The 19,392-nt window shown below is 40.2% G+C and overlaps 1 protein-coding gene across 1 annotated transcript; it reads right to left on the bottom strand.

The window, feature by feature from the left end:
• Positions 1 to 345: 345 nt before the first annotated feature.
• Positions 346 to 10,834, bottom strand: FIBIN (fin bud initiation factor homolog). The gene has a single exon (XM_020790430.3). It carries the CDS (start codon positions 6,645 to 6,647, stop codon positions 5,979 to 5,981), a length of 669 nt encoding a protein of 222 aa, XP_020646089.1. The 5' UTR covers positions 6,648 to 10,834; the 3' UTR covers positions 346 to 5,978.
• Positions 10,835 to 19,392: the final 8,558 nt, after the last annotated feature.

The raw sequence follows: 19,392 nt of genomic DNA on the forward strand, positions 1-19,392 counted from the left end.
GTATGAAATACGGCATTTCAATGCACACCATGAACTTGTTGAAATGCCATCTTTTCACAACTTTTGCAGAGTTCCTGTTCACTTGAATAGTTGTCCACTTCACTTGGTTGTGAATAAGTCCTACTGAAGCAAGCAAACAAAAAGTATTTCTTATGAATTCACCTATATCAGACTTCATATTTTTAAAATGATACTTCAGAGGAAAAACATATCTAGAAACTTTTAATTAATGTGAATTGTTCTATAATTCATAGGAGGTCCTTGATAGGCAGGCAATATGATCCTTGCAGAATAATCAAAAGGAAATTCTTTAAAATGCTCTGATTAAAACTGAGATATCCCATGATCGTAAGGCTTCACTTTATTTTCCTTAAATATGTATTAAAACAATATAATTTCATTTTCTTTCCTGCAATGTAGATGTACATACTAGATTTCACTGCAAATTAGAAGGAAAAAACAAAACAAAATGTCCATATTCTTTTGCTATTGTCTAACAGGAAAAAATAATTTTATGAAACAGAAGCTAGCAAAAGTATAGTGACCATAATAACATCGGCATTTTAGAACAAATAACTTGCTTTCACCAAATTTAGGGAAACACAAGAATCTTGGCCTCACAACAACAAAGACATAAAAGCAAGCCATAAAAAGTACATTTTCTGTTTTTATTTTTTTTACAAAAGTAAGAATCACAGCTTTAAATACTTGACTGAGCAAGGTTGTTGTTTTTAACAAACACCTGCAAATAACAGTTAAAACCTCAAACTCCTTACTGTGGAATAACATAAGGAATGTTCCAATCAGTTCTAGACATACTTACAGATAAAGTTTCAGGACTGCACAGTATTTAGCTGCCAACCAACCGTCTGTATGCAGGATTGCAGTGAGAGTATTTTGTTTAGTACAGCTTTGATCAAAGTGTGATGGGTATGTGAATCCTAAATATTTGTCCCATTGATAACATCAGAGACTGTTTGGACATTAATGAAGAATGAATCCACACAGCAAGATATAGGTGGAGATATGTCATTATGATAACTTAAATATTTTAAAGGTAGGTTAACTTGAAGAAAAAAAGATTTAAGTGCTATGTAATATTTCATTTGAGAGAAAACAAGGTTTCAGTGTTTTTAACCTTTGCTGAATTATAGTGTATACTTTCATTTCCTTTTATTTCAGATTTAGTAGATATGTCATTTCCTTTTATTTCAGATTTAGTAGATATTGAGTTCAATTAAGTCTGCTTCTGAGTAAGCTGGAAGTATTATACAATTATTTTTGAGATGTTTATGCCACTCTCTGATTATTCATTATGATATTATGGACCATGTTTTAATCAAGGATAATGAGCATGTTTGATCTCATCTTCAAAGAGGGGCAGCTGAGGACACAAAAATACACTTTTTCACAAATATAAGCATTCTTGCAAATGATAGCCTACCCAAGGGATAAACTAGATCTATGTTATCACATATTTTTTATAAGAGAAGCTCTGTTAAGAGATGAAAAATATTTATTATAGCACACAATTTTTCTCTAGTCCACATCTTGTGTTTATCATACTTTGGTTTGTAACTGTTCAATGCAGCAAGGCTTAATCTGCAGGTCAAATAATTAATGCATGAATTACTTAAGAAGATCTACTGCTGAAGGAGAAATAGGCAGTTATAACAAATAAGCCTTACAAGTGATGTGTAGTTTGACCCCCAGATATGATAATTATGTGAAGCTATATCTGTCCTTGTGATCTAACTTGACAGAACAATGCTGCGATCAAAGCTGATGTGATGGAATGGTACTGCTGTACTGCAATTTTTGAACTTCTAAAAGTGGTGTCTATTTTAACAGAAAGAATATACAATTGGGGACCACTCCTGGCTATCTCTGCAAACAGAAGTGGCATAAATGGACCAGAGAATGCAGATTTGAAACAAATTCAAAAACAATTAATACATTAGATCAATAAATACTGTAGTATAAAAATCAACGCCACCATCCACTGATAAAATTGGTGATCCAGTTCATCACACCTTTTTTTCCTCCAACTATGTATATCATACTTATTGACCAGCATTAGATATTTATAAACAAATACAAAAGGTTTCTTTTTCTGTACTGATTCAATAAGTATGTCCAAAAGTGAGGGAGATGCTGAGGAACTTCGAAGTTTCAGGGCCATACTTACATGTCAACAAATGTTTCAAATGAAGATATTGCCATCAGCAGAAATTTAAAAATTGTCTCTAGCTGTCAGCATAGAAAATTAGAAGAATTCATTTTCCTGGTCAAATTGTGACCCAAGGCACAAATCCCATTAACAATTCACTCCTCCACAAGAAAGGTTTCCCAATGGTAAGTTCTGGATTGTTCCGTATTTTTCCATGTATAAGGCACCCTCACTTTTCTAATCCAAAATTAAGAAATCTAAGTGGGGCTTAGCAAGTGTAGGGGGAAACGGCTCAAAGTGCTGCAGGGTCGCTTTGATCTCTGCTTTCCCCTCCACTTGTTTTTGTTCTCTCCTTAGCTTACTTCTGTGTATAAGACGACCCTCAATTTTTAGTCTAAACATTTTAGACAAAAGTATAATACATGAAAAAATACGGTAATTTAGCATGATGTTTCTGATGAATTAAAGCAATAAAATATATCAATTATCAGTCTATTGTTGAAACAATAAATCCTATCTGATCCACATTAACTCATGTTGAAGAGCTTGTTTAGAGCCTATTTGCAAGGATAACTGTTTAAATCCTTACATGAACATTTATTGGGTAGAGTGGAATGGTCTAAATGTTTCATATTGAATGCAGTTTTTGTGATTTAGGAATCCTATAGGGAGGCCAGCAAGGAACCAATCTCAACATTGTCCTTGTATAAACTGCACAATTTTAGGATTAACAGATCAGCAAAGGCTGATCTATTAGGTCCTGGTGATTTATTCATTTTCATATTTTTAAACATAGTGACCAGACTCCTTTTGGAGGTTTATGCTGTTGTAAGTGTAACTGTAAATCAATGCAGGAAATTTTCACTGATCAATAAATCTCTGCTTGCATTTCTGTTCATGCACCAAGTTGTGTGGCTATTCATATGCAAATACAGTATGCATTGCAGAAATTAGCTAATGGTCTATAGAAATGGATTTTCCACATCCTTATGGTGGCTAAAAGATTGCTATTACAAAACTGGAAGGATAAATGCCGACAGAATTGTATCAATAAACACTGGAGTTGTAAATGATTTCATGTTATTTAACTATGTCAGGGGCAATATTGTGCAAGCCATTAGGAGACAGAAGGGCTGGTGCTTCAGGGATGTAGCAGGATGATACCAGTGATTTATGCGACCAGGAAAAGGGTTTTACAATGAGACAGGCATGGGCAGCTTATGACTAGAGAACAGGAATTAGGAACTTCTTTCAGTTTGGAAACCTGACTGTCATCATTTCACTTTGTTCCTAAAGCTGGGACTTTATCCCCCATCATCCCATACCACTGGTCCTTGTGGGTAAAGTGTATGAGATTTGCACTCCAACAACATCAGAAAGCCCACAGGTTGCCTACTCTTGTTGTAAAGCTTGCTGGAAAGTTCTTGATTTCTGTTCAAAGGCAGAAAATGCCTGTTCCATTGCTGTCAAAAAGTCCTGATGTTATATATCTAAGGATGGCACATTAGCCATTACATGTAGCAAAATGAATGTAATTCTAAAATATAGCAGCTTCAATAGAATTTAGCTCTGTGGGCACCACAGCTATGAAGCATTCTTTACTTTTAAGTTTTAGGCCAGGCAGGCATAAACTCTAAGAAAGAATGGATCTGGTTTCACTCTCTGGTTGTTGCTGGCCATCCAGCTGGGTTATTTCCCAATTGGCAGGAAATTTATATCCTGGAGTGAGCCAAGCTACCCCCAAGAGTAGGTTTTGACTATGCAAAATCCATTCACACCTTTTGAAGCAATACTTGCATGGGGTTGGGGGGTGGGGAGATGCTTCAAATCTGGTGCAGTTCTCCTGGCAGGCTGAGTGAATTTAGTCTCTTAAAGAGTTTCACCTATTTAAAGGACACATGATAAAAATTCTGATCCCTTAATACTTTGGTATTCACAGTCCTCATATGTTCATTTAGTTCAGAGCAATGTTGTAGAAACATACTACGGGTATATACTAGTGGCTGGCTGCAAGATGATGATATTTTCGAAGCTGCTGCTGCAGAAGATACTCCATGCTCTATGAAACACATACATTATTGCATGTTGGATATGATTAACATTCCCATTCCCCAATCCTAGGAATTGTGGAGAAAAGTGGAGAAAATGATTCCCCCCCCTCAATTTTTTAGACTACAGCTCCCAGAATCCCATGGCCAGCAGCAGACTGTGAGATTCTGGAAGTTACAGATAAAAATTTAATAACTTTCCCATGCCGTATTATCACAGAGAAAAAATTAAGCTTGAAGAAGAAAAATGGGCCATACTCTTCCTTGTTTTGTATGACATGCACATCACATGCCTTGCCAGTTGATGTCAACATTCTGGTTCCTGCAAATACATATTGAATGGAAAGAAACATTTATCCTTTTAGTTTTCTTTACTTCATGTTAAACTACTATAACTACCATTTTCTTGATTTTTGTCATCACAGTCACTAATCAGAATACACGTTTCTACAGCACTAAGTTCTCTTAAGTCACTAGAATGAGCTATCCAGCCTCAGCTCTTCAATTCTAATAGGGAACAAATAAGGCCCCACCTTAACAATTTATTGTAAAAATAAGTAATGAACAACTCTGCACATAAATTACTATTAATAACAATTATATTTTTGTTGCATAATACTAAGTCATCTTTGAGGTTCCACCTAACTGCAGCGGAAAGGGAGACGACAGCAAAGTCCACAAGTTGTTAGCAAGTTATTGTTTCTTGGCCTCAATTACTTATTTCCTGACCACTTTCCAGAATAAAGTTGGAACTTAAACCAGTGGGCTAAAGTGTGCCTAACTGTGTTGAACTAAGTCCAACAAGAATTGCCAAGCTCTTGCATGTGACGAGCAGTATCTTGTTGAGCTACCACTGCTCTACACTCCAAAGCTGCTAACATCATCATTTTAGCTTCTGCACCTATATCTAGACAATGGCTATAAAAGTGAACTATGTCTGAGGCCTTCAGGTAAACTCAATGCATTCACGTCTATTAAGGTCCTGTGAGTTGAATGAAACTTATTCTCAGGTGTGTGTAAGAGCCCTGCAAGCGCTCCAAGAGTTGCTGAATTCTAACTCCCTCACATTTGGCTACACTGATGATGGCTGATGGGAACTTATGTCCAACAACATCTGGAGGAACAAACTCCTCCCCAACTCTCAGTGTATAGGATCGCAACCTCAGACAAAATATTTTATTGACATACTTATTTGCATATCTATTGCTTTCAAAGCAGGGGTGAACACAGTAAAAAAGTTCCCCCCACCCTCACCTCAGTACACATGGATTTTTAGGGCTGTGGTGACAAGCAGGCATTCAACAAACCCACCTTTTACTCATACAGATACAAAAGTCACCTGTTGAATTTCTGCCTGCCAGAACTCCCATACTACTGTACTCTCTCGAACAGCAATCTGCAGAGGAGAATCTCACGCAGTGAGCCTGGTCACGAAGGATGATTTGTAAGTGGCTGCAGAAAGTGAGACGCCCCAAACATCATCGTTTCTATTACTCAGGATAAAGCAGAAAGGCATGAATAATAAGTTATTATTGACCACAATAAGAGGGCGTTTGAGGGTGCAGAGTTTAAGGCACTCAAAGCGCGTCCAGCTGCCGCGGGGAGAGAAGGGTTCAGGTCTCCGCCGGGGTCCGACGGGCAGGAGGAACGAAGAAGGAAAGAAGGGCGAGCGGGGGGAAGAGGCGGGCGGAGGGGCGCCGCTCGCAGGGCCCGGCGGCTGCGTCCAAGGGGGGGGGGAAGGCTTGGGCGGGCTTTTCGGCTCAGCCTTTGAGAAGCTCGGTCTTGAGGCGGCTGAGGCGCGTGCCGTGGCTGCGGACGGTGAGGGCGAGCAGCTCGTACTTGTCCCGCAGGCCCGCCGAGACGGCCAGGGTCTCCTTGAGGAGGGCGCGCGCGTGCACGAGCATGCCCAGGAAGTCCTGGCCGAGGCGGCTCTCCTCGCGGCCCTCGTGCTCCTGGCCCTGCCGGAACTTGTTCTCCAGCTCGCCCAGCGACTTGTCCGAGTTGGCGTAGGCGTCGCCGATCTGCGTCGACTCCCGGCGCAGGTACTTGCCGTAGCTCTCCTCGCCGTCCAGGTCGTAGGAGATGCTCTTGCGGATGCCTTCCAGCACCCGCGCCGCGTCCTCGACCTGCCGGCCCAGGAGGGTGAATTCCTCGCGGAGCGTCAGGCTGGGCGCCGCCGGGAAAGGCAGCCGCTGGCCCTCCTCGTGGGCGCCCGCCGCCCCCGCCGCCGCGCAGCGCAGCCGGTCGCTCACCCTGAAGAGCAGCTGGCACTTCTCTGGGTCGTCGTTCTCCTCGTAGTCGCCGTCCGGCACGAAGTAGTGGTGGAGCGTCCCGTTGGACATCTCCGGGTAGAGCGGCCCGTCGAAGTAGCCGCGGCACAGGCTGGCCGAGCAGCCCAGCAGCCACATCAGGCGCAGCCCCAGCGGCATCCCGGGGGGCAAGGAGGCAGCCCGACGCCGGGCCCTCGAGTCGAAGGGCACGAAAGGGGCAGCGGACCGACGGGCGGGCGAGTCAAGGCCTCTTCTGGCCGCTGGCGCCCCGCGCGCGGAGCTTCATTGGGGACCCCTGGAAGCCGTGGCTCCCCTTGCAAAAGATCTCTCTCTCTCTCTCTCTCTCTCTCTCTCTGCTTCTCTCCTGCACCCGATTCACCCACTAGACGTCCTTTTTTCCGCGGGAGGGGGAGAGAGAGAGAGACAGAAAAGCAAACCCTAAGGAGGAGTTTTCCCTTCCAGCTTCCCCATTCCACCTTGACCACGTTCTTCCTCCTCCCTTCACTCTCTCCTCTCGTCCAAACAACGGAATTTCCAAGCAGAAACGGAGAGAAGAGAGGATACGTCCCGATTCTTTGTAGACCTTCCTATCTGAAGCAGCCGCAGGCGCTGCCTGCTCCTCTTTTCCTTCTGCATCTGGAGTGGTGGTAACGCGGGAGCTTGACTTTTGGCTGTAGGATCTCTCTCTCTCTCTCTCCCTCTCTCTCTCCATCTCCCTCCTCTCAGATTACACCACTGGTCCCTCCACTTTTGCAAAAGCCCAAACACCAAATTTGGAAACAAGCCTTTTAGATCTCGTTGTCCTTATTCAAGCTATGGTAGCACCTCTCTCTTTTCTCTTCCTAGGACTTCTCCATTTGTCACACTCAGTTGGGGTAAAAAAATAAAGGCATTGACATTAAGGTTAAAAGAAGGAAACATTGTGTGTGACCCAGAGCTGATTCTACTGGACAGGGCAAAAATCTCCCCACCCTGCTTTGGATGGAAGCAAAATGCCAGCAATATTTGCAGCAGAAATTCCAAGTAAGGAATTGATCATAAACTTTATGATGAAGGCAGCACAGTTTAAAATGTTTACAGAACAGTTAGAAATTGAGAAACAGCTTCATCAGGTTCCTTCCCCCCTTTTAAATGCAAGCTGTTTCCTTAAAATATGTTTCCCATCATATTTCCTTTTCTGTATTTCACCTATTCAGGTTGAGTGCCACAGAAGAAATGAAATATATATGTTTAGAGATATAGCCTCCTTATTACAAAGTAAAGGTTTCCATACAGGAAAATTGATAGAGTGGGGAAGAGGAGAGGCTGGAACACTCAAGCATGTCTGCAGGATGATGAGAGACACTTAAAATCCAAACAGGCATAAGATGCTTTGTGTATGAAATTGTTTTTAATTGCTTCTGCTGTGCAGAGTTCATCACACTCTTGGAATCCCCCCCTCTCTTTTTTTTTTTGGAGAAGGAGGGGACTGTGGCATCATAAAATCAGAGGGCTGGAGCTACAGGACACATGGTTCATATGAATAGGCACAGCCAACATCATCACTCAAGTGTTTGTATTAAATGGCTGCAGGTGGGCCCAACACTTTGTCCCCATCATGGCCAACCAATGAGAATCCTCCAATCAGCCTGCGAGTACAATAGTGCCTTCTGAATAAGTGATACACAGAGACATACTAATAATACCTAGTTTCCATGATCAGTAGCTATGCATAGCTTTATATTCCATGAATTTGTCTAGTCCTCTTTTGAAGTCATGAAAATTAGTGGCTGTTTTCTACATTTTGTGTCAGTACATGCCACAGTTTAATAATGCACAGAAAAAAACCTTCCTTTTCCCTCTCTTGATTCTCCCATCATTTAGTTTACGAGGATAACCCTAGGGTCTAGTATTGAAAGGAAAGGAGATCCCACTCTGGATCTATTTTCTCCCCGCCATGCATAATTATATACATGTATTATTATTACACTTATTATTATCAATCCTAAAAATCTCGAATACAGAATTTGCCCCTATCACACCATCAATATGTGTTACTGACATTTTTGCTGAGTTGTCATCACAACAATAAGATCTGGTTCAAATCTCAAGTCTTGAAGTTTCCTGGGTGTCTTTCGGTAGTCACTATAAAGGAGGGTGAAGTGGAGCCACTGGGACAGTGCTGAGCTCCCTGGAGAAAAGGCAGAATATGAATAAAATAAAATTTGCCAGGCATTGTATAGATATCTATGAAGACCTCCACTGGCATACTGTATGGAGTTATAGGAAACTTTGACACACATGACCTAATTCACACCATGTTGATTTGAATCCCATGAGTTTTTGTGTTTTGCATATGTACAGGGAGGCCATGGAAAATGCCCTCTGTATGCAACCAAATTGGTTGTTGGCTTAAGCATAACTCCATTGACTCTAGAATGAACCTATACAATTTAGTGACTGCTCTGGAATGAGGGTGGATTGCCACCTTTTTTTCCAGCCAAAAAAGTAAACAGAAAGAGTGGACACATTAACTTCGATAGGAAGAAACTGGCAAATAAACTTTTCTAGGAGGAGCATTTTAATAAAATGTTTATGAGAAGTGAAAAATGGTTGCTTGGTTCTTCCAAGCAATAAAAGTGGACAGCCATTCTGTGTGCCACTATGATTGATTTCTGCTATGAAATCATGGGGAAATCATGCTTAGCTTGAACTAAGAGTGGTCTGATTGTTTCTTTTACCTTGGTGGAATGGGAGTGTGTTCTTCTTCCCTTGCCATGTTTTAAATAGCTACTAGAATATTTCACAGTCTAAGAACAGAATGTCAACCTCAACTTATGTGGAAGGTTTGGATCCACTGCGGCATCCTCAGGAAAACACCAAAGCACCAGGGTCATGGTTTGGCCCTCACCTGTTTTTTTTATTTGTCTGCATGTGTGCTGAGTGCTAGTTATGTATTGCATTACCTTCTAGTAAATGTAAATAGGACTGGCAAACACAGTCATGTAACATCAAACTGTGGTCTTACCACTGTTATTGCTAAGACCTGACTGACTGTTGGTGATCCAACTAATAAAATGAGTGGAGTGGAGTCTTTTAGACCTGCTTTGGAGGCACTGGGGGGCAGTTTGCTAAGAAGTCCTGTAAACCTAGAATTTGCCCTTAAGAAACTATTGTTATGAGGAAGATGGATAGCGGCATTTGCTTGGAACCATTTTTTAAATTGGAAGTCTAATAAAAAGTGATGAAATTTGAAATTAGTAAGCATCACCAGTGTAAGTGAAACAGTATTTCAAGACCAGTATACATAAAAGACTATTGGCTATATTGCCATATCTTTTGGCACCAGACTTTGCAAGGTGCAGCAGAAAATTGGTGAAGGTGAATGTTCTCAAGAGAGCATTTCTGAATTCAAGCCTCACCCATATTTGGAAGGCAAGTAGTGCTTTCCAGTGAGTCAGAAGGTGATTTGAAAGCAGAACCTTCCATCTCTTTATTTCTCAAAGGTCTGAGCCTACAAAAACACTCTGATGACCTTTAACAATCTGGTCAGCTATTCCAGAAGGGCTGGAACAACCACACTACAAATCAGAGAGAGGGGGATTGGCCTACTTAAAGGCCATTCCCCTGCAAAAACTAATTCTAGTAGTGGAAGAGTAACCTGGAGCTATCCATGGTCCTGCTTCAGGTGCCATTTCTACAAGGGACATCTGACTTATCTTGCTGTGCACAATGACCATACTTTAACAGGATTTACTTATCTGACACAGCTTTGCTTACCTAAACATGTCTGCTCTATCTGCTCTGGATATTTCTTCTACCTGGCCCTGACAAATGCCTCTGGTTTACCTCATTAGACTCAGATTATCCCAGAACAGGGCAGACATGAGCCACCCTGGTCATTTAGAGGCATACCTGTCTCATGTATTCTGTTTATGAAAGTATGTTTGGCTGGAACACAAGGAAGATATTTTCCTGTGCTTGAACCTAAAGTTATGGGACTATGCCCAGGAAGATCTGTTACATCTCTGCTTTAATGATTTTGTGCCTTCTCTTAGAAACTCATTTATTTTTGCAGGTGTTTTCAGTTTATCTGCCTGGCTTGATTGCAATTTTATATGAATATCTGTTTTCTTTCAAGTTATAACTGGTTGTTTTAATTTTGTCTGCATAATTTTTATATTGCAGGGAACCATAAGTACTGTTGGATGGAAAATGAAGTTTTCTTTTGCTAAATACAGTGGTGCCCCACTAGACGATTACCTCATTGTACGACGAATCCGCTGTACGTGCCTCGCTTGACGATGTTAATCCATTCCAGTGAAATCGCTGTAGAGCGAAATCGTCGTCAAGCGAAATTAAAAAGCCCATTGAAATGCATTGAAAAACTTTCAATGCGTTCCAATGGGCGAAATACAGTTGTGTTCAAAATTATTCATCCCCCACTGAAATTGAATGTTTTGGCCATTTTGACATTGATTTTGATCATTCAGTCATCTTGTTTACATTTACATGAAAGAGGCACTTGTAGGTCAGAGAAATATAACCTTAAGTTTATAATGAAATAACCACAAATGTCTTTTCTGTGCTCACATCATTATTAGTTTTTATTCAACCCCCAAGTGACATTCAATCTTAGTACTTAGTACAACATCCTTTTACAGTTATAACAGCTTTTAAACGTGAAGCATAGCTTGACACAAGTGTCTTGCAGCGATCTACGGGTATCTTCGCCCATTCTTCATGGGCAAAAGCCTCCAGTTCAGTCAAATTCTTAGGCTTGCACACTGCAACTGCTTTCTTTAAGTCCCACCAGAGGTTCTCAATCGGATTTAAGTCTGGTGACTGCGATGGCCACTCCAAAATGTTCCAGCCTTTCCTCTGCAACCATGCTCTAGTGGACTTGGAGGTATGCTTGGGATCATTGTCCTGTTGAAAGGTCCAACGTCTCCCAAGCCTCAGGTGTGTGACGGACTGCATCACATTTTCATCCAATATCTCCTGGTACTGAAGAGAATTCATGGTACCTTGTACACGCTGAAGCTTCCCTGTACCTGCAGAAGCAAAACAGCCCCAAAGCATTATTGACCCTCCGCCATGCTTCACAGTAGGCAAGGTGTTCTTTTCATCATATGCCTTGTTCTTCCTCCTCCAAACATAGCGTTGATCCATGGGCCCAAACAGTTCTAATTTTGTTTCATCAGTCCACAGAACACTATCCCACAACTTTTGTGGTTTGCCCACATGACTTTTGGCATACTGCAGTCGACTCTTCTTATTCTTGGGAGACAGCAAGGGGGTTCGCCTGGGGGTTCTGGCATGGAGACCTTCATTACGCAGTGTGCGCCTTATTGTCTGAGCTGAAACTTCTATACCCACATCTGACAAATCTTTTTTCAGTTCCTCAGCAGTCACACGGGGACTTTTCACCACTCTACGCTTTAGGTAGCGCACAGCAGTCGAAGTCAGCATCTTCTTTCTTCCACGACCAGGTAGCATTTCAACAGTGCTCTTTGCCTTGAATTTGTGAATGATGCTTCCTATGGTGTCTCTTGGTATGTTTAACTTCTTTGCAATCTTCTTATAGCCATTGCCCTTCCTGTGAAGACAAATCACTTCTTCTCTTGTCTTCCTGGACCATTCTCTTGACTTCACCATGTTTGTAACCACACCAGTAAATGTCTAGAAGGAGCTGAGTATCACAGTCATTTTAAAGCTGCCTAATTGGTGCTTATTATGCTTGATTGGTGCTCGGTGACATCCACAGGTGTTTTCAATACCTGATCGAAAACACCTGAATGAACCTCTCTTCTTCAGAGTGGTAGTCTTTAAGGGGTTGAATAATTGTGGCAATGAAGAAACCACAAAAGAAACATTTACTACTGTATTACATAAACAATTGATGTTATTTGAGTTGCATTTGGTTCTTTAAAACGTCCTTGTAGGATTTCATTCTGAATACAATTCCAAATGTACACTATAGTCCCTAAACCCCTTTACAGCATTGGGGGTTGAATAATTTTGAACACAACTGTACCTTATCGTAAAGTGGAGATCCTCCATAGGGTGGCCATGTTCTGCTCCCTGTAGAGTGAAGAATCTGTCCCTAACACAGTGGGGAGCCATTTTAGAAACCCAAGGATCAGTTGTTTTGATTGTCGTTAAGCAAAAAAAGGTTACCGAAGCAGGGAACTGATCAGCGCAAAGTGGATTTTCCCCATAGACACATCATTTTGCGATCGCAAAAAACTCATCGTACAGTGGATTCGTCGTACAACGAGGTAATTGCTGAGCGGAGCACCACTGTAAAACAATGACAGTAGAAATAGGCATTTCCCCAGTTCTGCTTGAGCATTCAGGACTAAGCTATGCCTTATAGATAGCACATCATTAGACACTGAAATCTGTTCATGTTCCAAAGATGTGACTGAGTGATCATAGAGCTTGCCACACATTGACCAGTCACAAAACAAATCAAGCTAACTTGCAAACTATAAGACATGTGGAAATTTTCTGCTGTGAATATCAGATATGCTCAGTATTAAAGCAAACCTCCCTTCTAATGATATATTACCTGTAACATATACAGTGGGGTCTCTACTTAAGAACTTAATCCGTATTGGAAGGTGGTTCTCAAGTTGAAAAGTTCTTATGTTGAATCTGCATTTCCCATAGGAATGCATTGAAAACCATTTAATCCGTATCTGCTCTTTTCCGTCCATAGAAACTACAGTGGAACCTCTACTTAAGAACTCAATCCATTTTGGAATGGTGTCCTTAAGTTGAAACGTTCTTAAGTTGAAGCAAAATTTCCCATAGGAATGGACTGAAAACCAATTAATCCGTTCTGGCTGTTTTTTTGTTATGTAGAGGTGTGTTCGTACATTGAAGCATTAGTTCCCATAGGGGGAGAAATTTTTAACCTAAGATGACCTAAGGTTAAAAAAAGAGCAGGAAAGGTTTTTTTCCTGTTCTTATCTTGGATTTCTGTTCTCAAGTAGAAGCAAAATTTAGCAAATGGAGCTGTTCTTAAGTTGGATTGTTCTTAAGTAGAGACGTTCTTAAGTAGAGACCCCACTGTAGGTTGGCTCTCAGTTTACTCTTAATCATTAGCTATGTAGATAGCTCAGTGAGCTAGCTATCAGGTTGGGAATTCAATTCCTCATTGTGCATCCCAGAAGAGCCAGCCCGTGTAGCCTTTAGCAAGCTGCACAGTGACAGGATGCCCCCCAAAAAGTGAAAGCTGAAATACTTCTGTGTACTTTCTACCCAGAAAACCCTGAAAAGGGTTTCCGTAAGTCAGAAATGACTTGATGATAGACAGTTATTATCATGACTCTTAACCATCCAGTAACTGTTGTTGTTGACACTATGTCTTTGCAAGTAGACCAGACCAGATGGGCGGGATATAAATCAAATAAATGAATGAATGAATGAATGAATGAATGAATGAATGAATGAATGAATAAATAAATAAATAAATAAATAAATAAATAAATAAATAAATAAATAAATAAATAAATAAATAAATAAGCAAGCAACACAGATATCCCTATTCTAAAACCATTCAAGCAGACGCTATATTAGGAACAAATGCAATTAAGGATCTTTTCTTTTTAGTTTAGTTTAGTTTAGTTTAGTTTAGTTTAGTTTAGTTTAGTTTAGTTTAGTTTAGTTTAGTTTAGTTTAGTTTAGTAACCCATGTCAATTAGTAACCAGACTGAAATACCTACATTTCTATTAAAAACACTTATTTTGCCAAAATAACTGAATCGATGCTTATCCTGGAGTTTAATTTAATGATGGAACAGTTAATTCATTGGTTAACAGGGAGATAGACAAAATGTGAATCTGCAGCCACAGGCTATATTTTCTAGTTAGTGAGATCTTCACTCATCATATCCCTGAAGCCACCCAACTTTCAGCCTTTCCTCCAAATATTATAAAATCACACAACAGCATAACATCAGTGGCATGTTTAGGCTTAGAAGAAGCTTAGAATGAAAGAACCTCTAGACCAAAGCATTCGAAGATGCCTGCCACATTGCTGAAACTGGACCTATAGTTTATTATTTTATTTCCACTTCTAGTCAATGATATCACTGAAACCAGCCATTAAATAATCATTTCCAGTTCTACTGATCAACATATCTGGCCTTTTACTTTAGTAGTGGCTTGCCTTTTACAGCTATGACAATCTTACAAATTTCTTCTTCACATGTTTCATGTTGTTAGAACAATTGTTTTTCAGTGAAAAAGAAGAAATTACAAGTACTTTACTTGTCCATTCAGGATTCAGCACAAACACACACAAAAATTATTTTTAAAAGGCCAAACTTTACACTTAAAGGCATAATGACTTAGAAATGCAGAGCATGTAATGCAGGTAGACACAGAAATGGGGGCAGCTAGGTTATTGTAGACCTTAAATTCAACAGTCATGCAGATAGCCCTATAAATTGCTATTGGTAGAATCCAGTTAATTACACCAACCCACATGATTCAATCAGCATACATTTCAGTTGCAAATTGGCACAGGTTGAGAAGTCAGCATTTGTTGTTGCATATAGAGTCATGCAATAAGGAACACAACAGCAAATGCCTACACTGACTTCTGTACTTGTGGCAGTTTGCCACTGAAATTTATGCTGAAGGAGTTATACTGACATAAATACACAATAGGATTCTGGCCTATATGTACTATTGCAAGCTAATATTTCAGTTTCCCTTTTCTTTCTTCATTCATGTCAGAAACAATCCAATGGTGCTTCTGGAGTGGATCAACCAGACAAGGCAGTGCCTTTGTTCAGAGTTGAATGTTGAATGCTGAATGTTTTCACAGTCCTCACATTCTTTGACTTCTGTCTCTCCCTTTCCCAATTCTGTGCTTCACAAATATTTTTACATTCATTACATTTTAGAACAATAAGTAGAAGTATTTATTGGGCTAACATGATTTTTAAAATATGACAATAAGTATGTGCATTTCACATATTAAACTCACTTGAATCATGGCACCACCATGGCTGTAGAAATCATCGTATCATAGAACTGTGAATCTGAAAGCGATTCCTGGATTATTGTGTCCAACTTCCGGCCAGAGAAGGAAATCCACAACTAAAGCATCCTTGATAGGTGGCTATCGGACCTCTGTTTAAGAACTACCAGTAAAGGAGAGTCCACCACTTTCTGAGGCAGTCCATTCCATTGACAAACAGATGTTATTGTCAATAGGTTCTTCCTAATGATTAGATGAAATCTCTTTTCTTGTAACTTGAATCCATTACTCTGGGTGCAGTACTGTGGAGTTACAGAAAACAAGCTTTTTCTGTCTTCATGTGGTAACTCCTCAAATCCTTCTCAGTCCTCTTCAGCCTAAACATATGCAGCTCCATCAGCCTATCTTAATAGGGCTTGGTTTCCAGACCTTTTACCGTTCCCTAGACACATTTCAGCTTATTGATATTCTTAAATAGTGGTGTCCAGAACTAGCCACAGTATTGGAAGGTGAGATGTCACCAAAGCAGAATATAGTGGTACTATTGCTTCTCTTGATCTATTTCTGTTGATGCATCCAAGTATTTCATTTACTTTTTTCTTGTTGCATCACAGTTTAGCTTGTGGTCTACTAAGACTGCTAGATCCTTTCCATCATTTTGTGTATGCTACTATCAGACAGATATCATACATCTTATATTTGTGCATCATTTCTCTCTCTCTCTAAATGCAGAACTTTACTTTCTTCTCAGTTGAAACTCATTTTGTTTTGGCTTCGTTTTCCAGTCTGTTTATATCACTTGTAGAAATAAAACAGTTTGCTTCTGTCCTGATACTAAGCATATTCATTTTGTTGCAAGGGAAAAACTGTCCTCTTCACCACTAGAACAACAAATTTAACCACATACTCAGCTATCTATCCCATTATAGTAATTTTTTTTAAAAAAAATAAATAGAAAGTCACTAGGTTGGTGCACCTTGAGAAACCCATACCAGCCTGGTTTTGCCAGTGTTTCCATTATGTGCTTCTCCTTAATTAGTCATTTGAGATGTCTGTGAGTCACAGGGTTCCGGAATTGCCCCAAGGTCCTGCCTGACCTGTACCACTGTTGTATGGCACTTTAGACAAAGGACAGTGTCAATGGGTTAAAGGGAAATGTGTTCAGGACCTTCTGTGAGGCTGTATTTAGAAAGCATGAAACTCAAACAGAGCTTCCCAAGTTGTTCTGTGCTTCCATTGGCCATTCCAAATGCAGTAGGAAAACAAGTTTCCTTCTAAGTTATTCATCATAACAATTCTAAGCATTGGTGCTTATGCTTACTCTTTAGCTTTTATCTCCATTTCTCTTTTGCCAGGGTGTTAGGTCTTTCAGTTCTAAATCTGAAGGCGGGGGCTGTTTTAAATGTGATATATATGTCATTCTTGGAGCCTTTTAAGCTGAAAACCAGAGTATCAATGCCTTAAATCAACACCCAATGTAAGAACTTCCAGATCCTCCTGCAAAAGCTGTCTGATCTGACATTGGCAATCTAACAGTGGTAACATTTTTGAAATTCTGTGCAGCCTGTGACCATTAAAATGCTATATACACTACAATTTTAACAAGGAAACATAAGATAATCTGCAATTTTACTGAAAACTCAACATGGAGTTTCTCAAACTGAACCTCACTTTTCCTAGAACCTTCATTTTAAAAAGCCTTCCAGAAAGTGGTGGAGTGGGAGGCTTGTTGGGAAGAGGGTATGAAGAAAGATGCAATTTCTTTCTTTGAAGAACTTAATTTCCTGGGATTATATAACATTCAAAAGCTGAAAGTGTGCTGCAGTTTGAACATATCTTGAGGATTGCTTAGGACATCCTTGTTTCGAATACCACAGTTAGAAATACCAGTGTGGAGTGCACTTAATAAAATAACTGTTAAATATGAGGCACTATACTAGACTGGAGTTTATACAACGCAGTCTCAAAGTTTCCTTATGTTCCCCATCTGTCATAACCACCTGTTGTCTCTTGTTTTGACTTTATATTTCAAATCTTTTTAAAACCCAGAGCACCAAGTGTTTTTACACCAGTACATGGGGCCTTGGCTACAATTTCTAATCCCCATGGCAATAAAATTAGTAACTAGCGCTACTACTAGCTCCCATGAAGCTCTGCAGCTGCACAAATATAGACCCTGAAATAGTACAAAGATCCAATTCTTCAGTCCATTACAAAAATTCAGGGAATGGCACAGCAGACTTTAATAAGGAGTGATGGCTAAAAGTAGTTGCAACTGTATTGCTGAGGGCAGTATTTTTTTCTAGAATTCTTAACTTCCCTCATGGTGATTCCAGTACACAATAAGAACTGCTGAGCAACAAATACTCTTCTTTTTCTCCATCTTGCATGCAATTAATAGGTTTGTGCACAACTGTCTTGTTCAGATTTTGTTATGTGACTCAAAATGTTCAATGTATTTCCACTGGAAAATAGTTGACATAAGTAGTAGTACCTCCAGCAAAGGGTTTAAACTGAGCTGTATTAATTTCCTGACTGATTTTGAATCTCAACAACAAACTATATAGTGCATGGAACATGTTTGTGACGGTCTCCCAAGTGGAGAAAGAGATCTATTTGTCATTGTATGTTATTTTCTTCACTTGCATATGTTGCATATAGCATGCTTTGTTTCAGCCTTGCCATCTGATTGGTCACTGCAAGGTAAACACAGATTTAATTTGCAAATATGATTGGTGAGGTACATATCTCAGAGGAAATCCTGTTGTAGGAGGGGGAAATGAGTTAATCTTGGGGAATACATATTCCTCTTAATGTCTTGTCTGATCCTAAAACTTATATGCCCTTAGTGACAGATGTCTGTGTACATATTCATTATGTCCCTAGCACGGGCCAGCTTTTTATATGTGATAATACTGCGCATATGTAAATAGAAATCTACATAACTGATCCATTGGCTAAATGCCACTGCACAGCTGTTGGGTAAAACACAGTGACATTGTACAAATACAATGCGTTTTTGGCTTATGCACAATAGGATAAGAGCAATGTTTATTCTTTGGGGGCTGTTTTCCCCCCATGTGATTTTGGTGCCCAGTATTTCCCCTAGGACATTAATATTGCTTCTGAAGTAACGGAAGCTCTGCATGAGTGTCTGCCAGGAAAAGTGACCTCATGCTTCCTTATATTTAAATCAGTTCATCGCCAGGACTTGGCTGCAAAGATAAAAAGACTATGTTGCTTTTCTGCCATTGCTTCCTTCTGTTAGAGTCATGGCGGTTTGACAAAACCTCTATTCTGCTCAAGGTTTTCTGTTACAGTGACTGTATGTGAATATTGTATATATATAAGGTCCTCAAGGACTCACAGGGTTGTAAGGCAATTATACCCAAATAAGAAGCTGGGATATTTCACCCTGCATTATCCAGGTACCACTCAGATGTTGTTCAGCAAAGCACTGAGAATCCCAGGCACAGGGATTGTGGAACAGGAATGGGGGACGGCAGCATTGTTTGACTTCCAGATGTGGTTGGACTGTAACCCACTTCTTCCCTCACCCTTGGCTATGCTGACTAGGGCTACTGGGAGCTACAATCCAACAACGGAAATATTACGGATGGGCAAAATCTGTCAGTTTTGCTTTCTCACACATAAGGATTTTTTTTAACTTTAAATTTTAACACTTAAGTTCTTTCCAAGATCTGTAAATGTTCATTGGTTCTTTCTCTGGTGTACTGGTTGAGATCAGTAGGTACAACTGTTTCCATCCTGGAATGGACCATTGGGGGTATCTGCCTGATGTTAAAAATGAAAAAGAGAAGCGAGTGGTAACTCTCAAGGAGCACCAAAAGTCCAAAGGTGGATTCAAAACAAGCATTTTTTAAAAAGTTGACCCTGCAAAGCCTTGGTCCTACATGAGTCAAACTC

Source organism: Pogona vitticeps, chromosome 1 (assembly GCF_051106095.1).
Source record: "Pogona vitticeps strain Pit_001003342236 chromosome 1, PviZW2.1, whole genome shotgun sequence".
Lineage (NCBI taxonomy): Eukaryota > Metazoa > Chordata > Lepidosauria > Squamata > Agamidae > Pogona > Pogona vitticeps.

Bases quoted from the DNA above. Each gene is read 5' to 3' on its own strand.
- FIBIN (XM_020790430.3), bottom strand. From the start codon at position 6,647: ATGCCGCTGGGGCTGCGCCTGATGTGGCTGCTGGGCTGCTCGGCCAGC.